The 13,669-nt window shown below is 44.7% G+C and overlaps 1 protein-coding gene across 5 annotated transcripts in view; it reads left to right on the forward strand.

Annotated features, from left to right (window-relative positions):
• The window catches only part of RUFY3 (RUN and FYVE domain containing 3), a 53,527-nt gene that overhangs the window by 24,325 nt on the left and 15,533 nt on the right, over positions 1 to 13,669 (forward strand). For all 5 annotated transcript variants that reach the window (XM_086611342.1, XM_086611341.1, XM_086611343.1 and 2 more), the window contains 7 exons: positions 5,020 to 5,193; positions 6,163 to 6,280; positions 8,450 to 8,551; positions 9,527 to 9,650; positions 10,297 to 10,358; positions 11,948 to 12,013; positions 12,119 to 12,188. In XM_086611342.1, coding sequence (XP_086467468.1) covers positions 5,020 to 5,193; positions 6,163 to 6,280; positions 8,450 to 8,551; positions 9,527 to 9,650; positions 10,297 to 10,358; positions 11,948 to 12,013; positions 12,119 to 12,188 — 716 coding nt within the window. The remainder of the gene's footprint in view (positions 1 to 5,019; positions 5,194 to 6,162; positions 6,281 to 8,449; positions 8,552 to 9,526; positions 9,651 to 10,296; positions 10,359 to 11,947; positions 12,014 to 12,118; positions 12,189 to 13,669) is intronic.

The raw sequence follows: 13,669 nt of genomic DNA on the forward strand, positions 1-13,669 counted from the left end.
CCTTTCTCTTCCGTAGGCAGAAGCAGCCCTTGGAAGTCTCGGATTGCTCCAAGTTTGGAATGCTGATGTGATAGGTGAAGAAGCTAGCTGCAATACTCATTAATTTTGTTCACGGATTTGTTCACGTCTATGGTGTTTTCTGGCTACCTGCGCTTGATCAAAGTTCCAGCTTGATTTTAGTTTCTTCTTAATTCTTTTTGAGTAATTCAGTATGAGGAGAGATAAGGCTTGTTGGCACCAGGTGAGAAACACTTAGACCACAGTCGCAGCTTAACCCTTTGAGATGTGGTATTACGTTGACTTTGTCCTCCACTTTTGGGTCGCTAGGTACGTATTTTAAATTGCAAACAAATTACAGGGTTCCTGAGATTCTTGGATGCTTTTGAAGGCGTCATCTTTGTAGAAGCTTCTCAAGAACCCTTTGCTTTTCATACTGTTAGTGTGTGAATGACTGTGGCACAGTTTTACCTCTTCAGCATTTTAAGCAGACACTAAGACGAGCTGATTATTCTACCCTGTCATTGTAGTGGGATACAAGCCCAGCTCAGTCATGACCCATTCCATCCCATGTGCAAGGTTGTCAGTGAGAAAACACGTCTGTTCTGTAGAAGCTGCAATATTTAAATAGCAAAGCGTCTTGAGGGTTTCAAGATTACTTCAATCAAAATCCAAACCACAAAGTTTAAGGGCCACGATTTTGCTTTATAAGGTTTACGACGTGGCATGTGTGGCAAAACACAGGTAGAGTTTTGGCAGTTAGAGACAGAAAGAGAAAGTTGGAGAAGGTCTTGACTCAGAATTTCACTTGTGAAATGTCGAAGTGTCTGGGTTGACTCAAAACTAGCTGGGTAGTCTTAATGTGTCCAAGTTATCTTTGCTTTGCTTACTCTGCTCTTTGAGACTGACTTTTAGAGGTACCTATCTTGCAGCACATGTAACAATGGTATAAAATACTTAGGATTTAATTTTGGAACAAATATTTGGGATTTTATCCAGTTTCATGCTATATAACAGCCAATTGGTTGGCAAGATGAGAATCTTAGGTTGCGTGTGCAGAGCACCATCGTTCACGACGGACTAATGAGGCAGAAACCTTGAATTGGTCCATGTGATGGAAATACTTTTCAGTTCAGTAGCGTGGGTCTACACGTTTTAGTCTTAAATGAAAGCACAGCCCTGATTTTTCTTTTTCCCAAGTGCTTTCATCAGCTCAGATGTTCATTAACTCTTAAAAGTGTTGAAAAACCTAGTTGTCTTGAACGTGCTCCATACTCTTCTCTATTTTTCTTGTTTTTTTGTTGTTTTTTTTTTAACGAGGGTGGTATTGACCCCAGTTGACACACACAGCTGTCCCAGACCGCTCAGGCTTGTGGAAAACCATGCGCCTTCCTTCAAAAAGCATTGCAGGACCTTGGCCAGTGGGGGAAGAAATCTTGATTAGAGAAGAAAGGACATCTCTGTATCTTCCTCTTCCCTTCATAGGGAAGAAGAAGAAGCAGGTGTGGTTATTGACAAGGTTTAAGTCAAGGCTTAAAACTTCTAGATATGTTCAGGAGGCAAAGGCTCAGCTTTTCAGGAGAGTCTGATCTCACTACTGAGGTCAGTATGGATGACTTGTGTATGCACGAGAGTTTCTCGTCAAAGTGTGGCCAGGCAAATAGTCATCTTCAACCTAGACTTAAAAATGTATTTAAATTTAAAAAAAAACCCTCTATTTGCTTCTTTTACCGCAGCACCATGCTCTTTTGAGGGTACATATAAAAATTGCCTCCGATAATTCCAACCTCCTGGAGATTTCTGCTGGTTCGCCTGTCTTGGTCAGAAGCGCGGATATACTGGAGAGGGAGTTGAGCTACCAGAAGTATTGAGGGGAGGTGTTGATGGTTTTTTACCAGATAAGCTTGTTCTCAGTGGACTTTGAATCATGTTACTGAAGCAAAGCACGTTTTTGTGACGTTTTTGTGGTCTGTGGTAGAAGCAAATGCTGCAGTGATGTTCCTACAGTCATGAAGGGCGACTGTGGTGGATGCTGTCGGAGGTGGTGGTCGTTCGTTTGATGCACAAGTGCACAGAAGAAAATGTACAGCAGTACTAAGTGGTTTTTTTTTAATTGCATGTACAAAAATTAGTTTTTGCAATCAATTATCTGTAAAATCAGGTCAGGCTTGGGTTTTTTTTTTTTCCCCAAGTCTGCATTCGTAGTAATGGCGACTGTTAGCTACATGGCAAATTATAAAATGGATTGGACATCACAAGACAGGTCATCTGCTCAACCTGCATGTCAAATCTACCAGCTTAAAATAGTAGTAGTTCTGCCAAGGCAGCAGAAGTCACCTCCTAGATGAAATCACTCTACAGTCCAATGCTGCTGTGCGAATCACGAATGACTACTTTGAAGTTTGCTGGACTATAAAAATAAATGGTGACAGCCTCATCTCAGCCTTCTCATAAGATGTGAGCCAAGACGATCAGTGCTGGAAGAGCGTACGGTTGGAAAAACAAAACTCCCAGCGGGTGGTGGTCACTTTGTCCCTCAGCAGACTCGTCTCCCTTCTCCACCCAGCAGACTGGGTGGAGACACGTGAACAACTGGGCTTGTTTGCCGCTCATGGGAACAAGGAGGCGTTTGTTCGTGGCAGCAGATGTGGCCTGGGCGTGACTAGAAGGGTGGCTGTTGATGGATGGCCATTCTGGTTGGCGTTGATTGGCACCCCTTTGATGAGGGGTACTCCAGTATTGCTAGGGCCGCTGCCACCGCGCCAGAGCTGAGCATTTCTTTGAGTCATCAGCAGCATCCCTGAGAAAAACAGCCTGTCCACTGGCAGATGGGCCACCCAAAACTAAGCAGCAATAGTGAGACCTCACCAGCCCGGGTGCCAGCTGGCCTTGGAGCCGTGGGAACCTGACCATGGTGTGCTTCAGAGGCAGATTGGGCACATAGACCTTTCTTCCCAGGTCACGCGAATGTTCTTTGGGTTCCCTTTTGTAATTTGTCATGTTCTTTGATGGAGGATGTTTGTGTCTACGCTTCAGTAGTTGCCAAGATGCCTCGTTGCAGTGGCAGTACGTTTGAGATGACAAGGAGTTGGTAGCTGAGCAACTGGACTTGTTAGTATCGGCATCACGGTGGAGCAGGATGATGACTTGCATCATCAGGACAAGTCCTGTAGGAGACTACAGTAGACTCAGAAGAATAGACCCCTTGGCCTCTTCCGGTGAAGTTGTTGCATTTTACATGGCAAGAAATCGTTCTTCACGGTTGTATTGACGAGAGCATGAGAACTGTTAGCAAACCAGACAGCTCCAGTCCACCTGCCTTGAGCTCATCTCAAACATCAAGTAGAGATTTGATGTTTACACTTGCTGAATTCAACCCCACGCTTGTGCCAGACTTCACTTAGGGACTGGGTCCACTGAGGGTGAGGGTTTCATCTTCACCTCCTCCTTCCCCACGATAGGTTCCGACATCTCTCCTTAAAACATCTGTCTCGGCTGTCTGTATGTTGAAGAGACGGAGCCTCCGAATCGTCAAAACCAGCTTGAGAACACCTCGATGGTGGGTGAGGGTCACTGGGCGGGTCTGGGTGGTGGTACTCCACGGAGGTGGCAGGAACAGCCATTATTCTGCTGCTTCAGTTTCTAGATGTTTTTATGGCTTCTTTCATCAAACTTTCCTACCTGCTCCCTGGCGTTTTAAGCAGAAATTTATCTCCCTCTGTTCTAATTGAAGGTTTTCAGTCTCCTGGTATTTATTTGCTTTCCTCGTTTGCTAAACGCAAGCGCGCTTTGTCGGTATAGCAGATAGAACGTGTACCTTGTGCTTAGATTTGTAGTCTGAGATGTCCTCTGGTCATGTTTCTGCTGCTAGGTGTAGTATATTCACTTGCCAAGGTGGCAAATTGGTTCAAGGGTCCGTGGCTGTTGACAGCAGCCCTAGAGGTGAAACTGCTTGCGCCCAAGAACTCCAGCTCAAAAATCAGATGTGAGATCACAGGTGGAACTGCAGGACAAACAGAACGTTTGTGACTGACGCAGCATCGTTGTAGTAGCAAGAATGTCTCTCTACTTAAAGAGAGCTCAAGTGCTTGTAGGACTTCTTCGCTCTCGTTACGGGATGGTAGTGCTGTTTACGAGTTTGTTTCTTGAGATGTTGGAAATGCACTGGTGGTGTCGGGGAAGAGAGGCTCCCTGTGAAAGGTTAGGTGTTGGCGTTGGCTCCTTAAACAGGTCCAGGAGCTGGAGGCCTGCAGGCAGGGTGTAGATTGGAAACGGATGTCTGTATCTGTTCCTTGCTACTGGCGAGTGGAAAGGTCTGAATATTTATAATGTGGTTGAGGAAGAACATTGCCTTGGAAGATCTGTGCGCGTTGGGAATTGGAACGAGCGGTCAGAGGAGCTGTGAGGATCAGCTCCTTGTTGTCAGTGGTAAAAAAAACCAGTATAGAGTTGATAAGATGGAGAGAGATGGGTGGGATTTGGCTCCATGTTACATCCAAGTTTTTTTTTAAAAAAAATAATCATGAGAAGGAAAGATGCAAGACTGGCTAGAGAGGTACATGGATGGATTAAGCACGAGTGGATTCCTGGTTGTCTTTAGATGGAAGAATGAATCCTGAGTGGAGAAGTCTGACTGGTTTGTAGTGGCTAGACGTAGCTGGGGATTCGAGTTGGATCAAGCAAAGGCTGTAGTATCCAGTAACGCATTGTCACGATGTAAAGCACAATACTAACAGCTGTCTTCAAACTTGTCTTCCTTGAAAGTTTGAAGCTTTTGTAATTATTTGAAGTATCGAGGCACCCTTAATGTGATATATCACCTATTCCCATGTTGTCGTGGCTTTGGCTCATTAATTTTAATTTTCCTCAACCAAAAGCCTGAAGAGGGTGTCTTGCATGAAACGTCACTGCCCCTAAAAATGTCTTCAAAGCTGAGGGACAAAAGGGAGAGATATGGGATGTCTTACTGTGTTAAAAACAGCCTTTGTTTCTCAACAGTGTTTTATTTCCTTTTTTTAATAGATCCTAATTATCTCATGGCTAATGAACGCATGAACCTGATGAACATGGCGAAGCTGAGCATCAAAGGGTTGATTGAATCGGCGCTTAATCTGGGCAGGACGCTCGACTCCGACTATGCACCTCTCCAGCAGTTCTTCGTTGTGATGGAACATTGCCTTAAACACGGCTTGAAAGGTAACCTTGCTCGAGGGCATCCTTCTGGGCTCTTGGTCGTTGCGTAGGAGCAAGGAAGTGGCATCTTGTTATAAAAAATCTAGTTTTGCAGACTAAATTTAGCGAGGCTGAGCAGGGCCACTGCTGTGATCACAGTTGGCTCGACAGGCCACAGGAAGGGAACGAAAATCTGCTGGAAACGCCGCCGGTGAGATGTTCACTGGCGTTGTGGGTGTTTGCTGGTTTTGAAACAGCTTTTCAGCTGGCTTGAGGGTAACTAAGTGATCAGTGATAAAATTAGTTCCTCGACAAACTCACGATTCCCTTCTTTGGTGCACTTCCTCGTGCTTTAAGGACGCAGCGGTGGTGTCGCTGGAAGCGGAACTGCGCCACGGAGGTCCTTTCTCAACAGCTCCATCTAAACTGAGGGGTTGGACTTTGTGCAGGAAATGTCTTCTACGCCACTTTTTAACGTAGTGACCAGAGCGTATCTTCAGTTATGTAACACAGAGCCACAACTCAAATTACCACGTACCAGACTGTTTTTCTTGCTGTGCTGCACTTGGGTGATAGTTTCTTGATATAAGAAAGAAATTTTTCACTCTGAGAGTGGTGAGGCACTGGCACAGGTTGCCCAGAGAAGTTGTGGATGCCCCATCCCTGGCAGTGTTCAAGGCCAGGTTGGATGAGGCTTTGGGCAACCTGGTGTAGTGGAGGGTGTCCCTGCCCATGGCAGGGGGGTTGGAACTGGATGATCTTTAAGGTCCCTTCCAACCCAAACCATTCCATGATTCTATAGTGTGAGATGAAGAGCAGAGGATATTAAGTGCCCTCTGAGCACCCATGTGTACATCCTGCGGTGCTTCTTCAGGAGTCGTGTTGAGCACCTGGCAACGTTTGCCCACTGTTGGTTCCCTTCTGACCGCGTCTGAGAAATGTCTGTGCTGACTAAATACTAACAGGCTCGTTTTATACCTTTTTCTTTTCTAGCCAAAAAGACTTTTCTCGGGCAAAATAAGTCGTTTTGGGGACCTCTAGAACTAGTAGAGAAACTTGTTCCTGAAGCTGCAGAGATTACAGCAAGCGTTAAGGATCTCCCAGGGCTGAAGTAAGTCCAGTTTCCTACTGCACAAGTACGTGACATGTTTTGTTGTTGTAAGAAGGATCCCGAAGAAGAGAAGGAAGGGTGAACATAACCTTCAGGAATACATCTGCCACCTTCTGCTGATAAAAATGGATCATTACTCTCTTTTGAAAATGGTTAGTCAAGGAACTGCAGGAGGAGAGGATAATTATCCTTAAGGATATCCTTATCCAGAGGGCTGGAGCACCTTTCCTATGAGGACAGGCTGAAAGAGTTGGGGCTGTTCAGCCTGGAGAAGAGGAGGCTCCGGGGTGACCTTATAGCGGTCTTCCAGTACCTCAAGGGGGCCTACAAGAAAGATGGGGAGAGGCTGTTCAGGAGGGCCAGCTGTGATAGGACAAGGGGTAATGGTTTTAAAATAGAGGGAAGTAGATTCAGGTTGGATATTAGGAAAAAATTTGTTACCATGAGAGTTGTAGAACACTGGAACAGGTTGCCCAGAGAGGTGGTGGCTGCTCCATCCCTGGAGACGTTCAAGGCCCGGTTGGACGAGGCCCTGAGCAACCTGGTCTAGTTGGAGATATCCCTGTTCCTTGCAGGGGGGTTGGACTAGATGACCTTTGAAGGTCCCTTCCAGCCCTAACCATTCTATATTATTTCTGCGTTAAGCACACGGGGCGTTATGGACAATAGTGCTAAACGAGTGATGATGTGTCTCTGGATTGTCAACAGCCTTTACTTTGTCAAGTCAGACTGAAGAGGAGGGGAACTGGAAGGAAGGTGATGACAAGTTAATTAGTTTTGAGGCTGATAGAGGTAATTTTTCTTGGAAATACATTCAGGTAAACTTGTAAAGTTTGTGTACTGGGGAGGTGCAGTCACAAGGTTAGAGCAGGTACTAGCTTATGTTAAAGGAGGAAAAAAACCCACTTCAAGCATATATGGCTTTTAAAAATTTCATAGTCGTTTCATGCATCACCTTCAGGTTGGCTTATTCTGTGCTAAAAAGAAACTGTCAGAGGTTTTCAGCCTGGGGATTAGAGAAAAAGATATGAGGAAGTTTTTCTGTGAGTAGCAGGACTAAGGATTAAATCTTTTTTGCTGAAAGAGGAGGTGAAGAGATTGAGTAACATTTTCTTTTGGGTTAGTATTTAGCGATGTGCACATGGAAAAGGGCTTTTACTGGAGGTCTGTGCAGGACTCCTCCTGGAACAGCTAACACCACGGGCATGGAGTGCCAACAGTGCTGTGCCAGAGCTCATGACCCTTTCCTGTTGTGAAAGAATATTGAAACATGAAATAAATGAAATGAAGGAACAGTTTTAGAATAAGTTTCTAAACGTCAGCCTTGTGTTAGTACTAACCCTGGGGACATGTCATGTCTTCGCGAGGTCAAGAATGGGGAGTAACGAAGATGACTGTCATGGGGACTAGTCAAGGTTAGAAAATGAAGCGCCCCACGTGCTGTTTGGTGTAAGACAGCTGACTGTCTGCTGGAGACAGAAAAGAAATTTCCTTCTCATCAGAACACTGCTCAAGACGGGGGATTTACACCTTCCTGTGGAGCGTCTGGTGCTGGCTCCTGGCCAGCACGCTGGGGCGGCCGAGCCGGAGCTGCGATGCAGCGTTATCGGTTATCGTATTCTTCAAGCTGAGTGCTTCAGCTTGCTGGCAGAAAGGGAGGGGGAAGGACTGGGACTGTAACCCTTTGCATCCTGTGAGTACCTTCATGAGCAAGCTGGTTGGAGAGAGCAGTGCTGAATTGGTGTTTTCAGTTGGCTTTGTGGATTCTCACCCAGCTTAGCACCTACCTGAAATAATGGTGCTCGGGCATCTGCGCTGAGCTGGAGTACACACACGTTGCTCTGGCTTGCCCCGTGCAAAACTGATTTTGCATTGGAAGGGGATGTGTTGAAGCAGGTGATGTCTGTCTGTGCAGTAGCATCCAGCAGGGCTAAAGCCAGGGAAATATTTTTGATGTAACGACAGATATGGGATGTTAGGAGAGAAGCAGCGATCGCATAGATAAACTTGTCTGGATCTATTTGCACATAAATACCTTCTGTTTCCCTGTTTTCACCAGTGCCAGTGTCTTTGAGATGCAGAAACTCTAGATGGAACGGGGTTATTCAAGCTGTTGGTGCGTGTGCGCGTTGCGGTACGGCTGTCACTGGTGTGTTCTGGCTTTTGCAGGACGCCTGTGGGCAGAGGAAGAGCTTGGCTGCGCCTGGCTCTCATGCAGAAGAAACTTTCGGAGTACATGAAAGCCTTGATTAACAGAAAGGATCTTCTCAGGTGAGCCATGAGCTCGCACTTAAGTTCACTTTTGCCCTCTTGTAAGATGGTTACCATCTTTTACACCCAAATGGGAAAGTATGCGTGTACTTTTTTTGGAGAAATGGTAATACTTGCGAAATGTAAAGCTTCCTTTGAAGAATTAAAAATGCTTGGTACTCTTCATTAATGCACAAGCTGTTATTTCTCCACTTTTCCTGAAATACCGATTCAAATAAACACAAATTTCAGTTCCAAAGAAATAATTTGGGTGAAACGCTTGTAGAGAGGGGATCCAGTATTCTCTGTCTGCAAAACCTTGGCCCTGGGTTTATTTCTGACCTTGTCACTTCGTTACCATCTGTTTTGGAACAAGTCACTTCATTTCTCTGTGTCTCTGCTTCCAAGTCATAAAACAGCAGTGATTTTGTAGTTCAAATCCATGGACTTGAAATTGAACTACTGTGTCAAGCAGTAGCATTTAATAAATATTTTGGTGTTTCTTTACTCCAACAAGTAGGTTTTTGTTGACTGTCCATGTAAATCCATAACTTGACTTGGGGTCAGAAAGGAGAACTTGGTGCTTTCCGCTGGAGAATGTGACGGTGGCTTGAGTTAGTAACAGTATGTAACAGAGTAGTAGCAGTATGCTACTTCAACTCTGATATTAAGCCCCAGTCTTACATCTTCAATGTGTGGTACCGTTACTCAAGAACCGTGCTCGCTTTCCATCACCTCTCAACAGCTGAGGGACCAGGTCTCCTACTTCCTCAGTCTTTGCCTGACCTGAAGACTTTCTGTGCTAAGAGAGATTAGTTGAGTCAGAGCAGGAGTACGTTGACAGTACGTTGGAGTACGTTTGTGTGGACGGTGTCCCACCACCTGGGTGTTTGTTAAGGCTGAGCTTGCGCTATGTCGTCGTCTGAGATAGCAGGGATCCCATGCTAGTTGGCTTTTGGAAGGTGCAATACTTGTCTTTTGCCATGTGTTCTGCAGTGAATTTTATGAGCCTAATGCACTGATGATGGAAGAAGAAGGTGCCATCATCGCTGGCCTCCTAGTAGGTTTGAACGTCATCGACGCCAACTTCTGCATGAAAGGAGAAGACCTGGACTCCCAGGTACTGGGTGTTCAGTTAATGACTTTTTTCTGCTCATGTAAATTGGAAGCTTTTTCTGTTGTGCAAGACTTGGATCAACTGAGATAGAAGTTGGTCACTACATGGAAGAGAAAACTAAAGCTTGTTGCTGTGACCGTGTCTTCGGTTAGCTGGTGGCACTCAGATCAGAGACTCGGGATTTTGGTTTTAGCTTTGCTGTGGTCGGCACGTGGGTGGCTGCGGGGCGAAATGTCTTAAATGAAAGAGGAGGTGAAAACGGGGAAGGACTTAGCCAAAGTGGGGGGAGAAATGGACAGAACTGTTAATTCCCTCATGCTGTGTGATGAGATCATTGTAGCTGCTCAACACAAGAAAAGGAGCCTGTACGCGCTTATGTTCCGGCTTGCATGTGCAGATATGGTGACAGTCTTGTTTTGTCCTTATGTCCTAAAGTTTGCTTGCCAACTTGCTGCTTATCCTAGTGTATTTTTTCTTGAAATGCACCGTGTTTTCCTTAATTTTTGATAGATTACTGACATAATGAATCCTTGCTACAATACAACACGTACTGATGTTACAACTGAATGACTTTAGACTTTGACAGCTACAGGCAGTGTTTAGTCTTCCACCAAGTGTTTAATTTAAAATGCAAATTTTTATTTTCTAGGTTGGAGTAATTGACTTCTCGATGTATTTGAAAGATGGGAACAGCACAAAAGGCAGTGAAGGGTAAGTACACGCACAGTTCTCTGCTTCTTATCTTTTGGTTACTCATATTCAAGTATTCCAGGTTGCCCTGCAAGCTGTTGACATTTTGAATTAAAAAGCTACTGAGACTGCATTTCTCTTCTGCAAGAAACTAAAATATATAAAGAAGATACTGGAAGCATTGGGAGGGGCAGGGGAAAAGGCAAGTCTCCCACAAGTTCTGTGTGTTTTTTCTAAGTGGCAATTGAAGATAGAAATGTTTTAGAAGTGACCTTGAGCTGAGTTAAGTCTGCCAGTATTTAAAGCCTTTTTGGTAAGCAGCTTAGTAGCCTTCACCAGTTATATGGCTAGCAGGATAGGAGTGGAGTTTTTGGCACCGTAGCATGCTTAGGGAAAAAAAAATGTCCAGCTGGAAAAGGCTGTAACGGCAATAATAGCGTAGATGACGTGTTCCAGCATACACCAGTGGAGCGGTGCAACACGGAGAGAAGGAGGCTCAGGACTGCAGTGTAGGCACACCAACGTGCAGATCATCGGGTGTTGTGCTCTTCTGAGGTTCTTCAAGAGGACTTCTTCCTTCTGAGGAAGTCCTGCCAGTTTGAATCCAGTGTACCTTTACTCATTAACTCATTAGGATCAGGTGTTTTGACTGCGTTTGTTTTATCTGTATTTGGATTTTAAGAACATTGTTTAGTTCAGATTTCCTGCTGGAAGCACGTGCAAAACATGGGTTTGTTGGCAGTTTTGCCTCAGTGGATTTTAGGGAGATGACTCTTGTCCAATATAAATGTAGTGCAAACCCAGATTTTTTGTCTTTGAAAAACTGCTGTGCTCTTTAAAATCACAGAATCACAGAATGTTGGGGATTGGAAGGGACCTCAAAGGATCATCTAGTCCCATCCCCCTGCCTGAGCAGGACCACGTAGATCAGATCACACAAGAACGCGTCCAGGCGGGTTTGGAACATCTCCAGAGAAGGAGACTTCACAGTCTGTCTGGGCAGCCTGTTCCAGTGTTCTCTTCCCCTTACTGGGAAGAAGTTCTTCCTCATGCTTAAGCAGAACCCTCCTCTGTTCCAGGTTATATCCATTTCCCCTTGTCCTATCGTTGGATGACACTGAGAAGAGCCTGGCTCCATCCTCATGATAGTCACCCTTTCCATGTTTATAAACATTAATGAAATGCCTTAATCCTTCTGTTTTGTGCGTCGCAGAATGCCTGAACGTCCTCCAGGTGGACGTAGCAGTCGCAGTTTCTGAGAAGTCAGGGGCCAGTAACTGGTTATAAAGGCAGATGTAGACTGCAACTGGCCTTTGCTGTTTCATGTACATCATGTAGACTTGTAGGTGAGACCTGGGTGTTGGTGCTACGCTGGGCACACCGGCTGCTTCGCCGCGTTCCTGCTTAGACCTTTAATCATGGAATCATAGAATGGTTAGGGCTGGAAGGGACCTTCAAAGGTCATCTAGTCCAACCCCCCTGCAAGGAACAGGGATGTCTCCAACTAGATTAGGTTGCTCAGGGCCTCATCCAACCTGGCCTTGAATGGTGTCTCTTTGTTCTTTGGCTCCAAACGCCTGAGCTCTGAATGAGCTTTCCTTTTTTTCCAGAGATGGTCAGATAACTGCTATTTTGGACCAGAAGAACTATGTAGAAGAACTCAATAGACATTTAAGGTAAGACATGGTTTGTTTATTCTTCGTTACATAGTATAGCAAAATGGAGAACTGGTTTTTAGAAAAGAAGGAATTACCGTAGGATTTTTTTTCCCTCTTCGACAGCGCTACGGTGAACAACCTACAGGCCAAGGTGGACGCCTTAGAAAAATCCAACACTAAACTGACCGAGGAGGTGAGTGTAATAGGAAATCTGATGTTTTGGCCTTTCGGAATCAAGGGTTAAAAAGGTTATTTTTAGATTTTTGGTGTGCATAACGATGAGAGTTGAGGGATGGAACTGGAATAACTGACCTGCCAAGGAGATACACTGGCTGTTGCTACGAACTAAGCACAAGGTGGAGAAACTACTGAATATTTATGTTAAAAACCAAAACCCCTTTATGTCTCTGAAGTCTTTGAGTGCTTTTTGGTTTTTGGAAAATGCCTTCGAATAAATTGTGTGGTGGCTACAGTTTTGAATGCCATACAGCTGATGTAGGTTATGAGGTGTCCAGCTGTACCAAAAAATATTTATAAGTCTATTTATTTTGACAGGTGCAGAAATTTACTACTGTGTCAAGATAGTAATTGAAATGTTATAATAACTTGAGCTCTAGCCTGTCAATATGTGCCAGAAAATATCACAATATATATAATATAAATGCTACAATAACTTTTTCTCTAGCCTGTCACAATGTGCCAGGAATAAAGGAAAAATTATTGTTATAGGTAAAATGTTGTTCAGTCTGAGCACGAAAGCTGGTTAGTACGTGAGATACAGGTGCAACCTGTGTTTTAAAAGTGGTTCATTAGTAATGGCATAAATATAATAAAATCTTTTGGGGTCCATTCCCTGACACATGGGTGATAGTAGGTCTCATGGTAACGGTTTTACAGTACGTCTGTCCACCCGTCACTTAGTTCAGCAGAATTATCTTGACTGGGATGTCGCAGGGTCCTGGCAGTACAGCTGTGAAATGGAATTTCCTTTGGCCTTGTACACCCTCAGGAAAGGAGGTCTGTGTGGCTGGTGGTTGTGCTCTGCTGCATGTGTTCCAAACGGTGAGAAGCTGTCGCGAGGGAAATAATTTTATCCACTTTTACAATCAAGGAGTGAGAAATGCTTTTCACAGTTAAAATAGTTTTTTAATTTTAAAAAGGTGGTCTGCAGTAGAGGCTCCCTTTCTCAGCACTACTCTGATAAGCAGCTTTTGATTCATTACCTGCAGAGTGTGAGGGCTGTGCCCATTAGTCATGGTACCCATGAGATTAATTGCAGTGCTGACTGAAGTTTGTTTGTTTTTTTTTTAATAATTTATTTACTTGTGCCTTAGTGAAGCCTGCATGCTGCTCAAACTAAGAATTTCAGTGACACTGGGACACGCTGTGCCAACGAGGGCCATTTGCAGCGTGTAGTTGATGAACTTCCTCACGTGTCCCATCAGTTTGTGTATGTGGTTTGAGCTGTACCAAAGACACTTTTTATCAGGGTAATTTCTGCTTGGATTTGTCACTTAATGACACTGCTGATCTCGTGCAGTGTCACTGAGCTTTTCTGGCGTGCAAGGCTTACGTGAGGCAGGATTTACAAAGCCAGAAGGAATTTTCTGAAGTTATTTTGGCCTTTGACCGCACGCTCCCAAGTAATCTGGTAGTCTGTGGCGATGCCTTGGT

The sequence above is a fragment of the Tauraco erythrolophus genome, chromosome 5 (assembly GCF_009769465.1).
Source record: "Tauraco erythrolophus isolate bTauEry1 chromosome 5, bTauEry1.pri, whole genome shotgun sequence".
Taxonomy (NCBI): Eukaryota; Metazoa; Chordata; class Aves; order Musophagiformes; family Musophagidae; genus Tauraco; species Tauraco erythrolophus.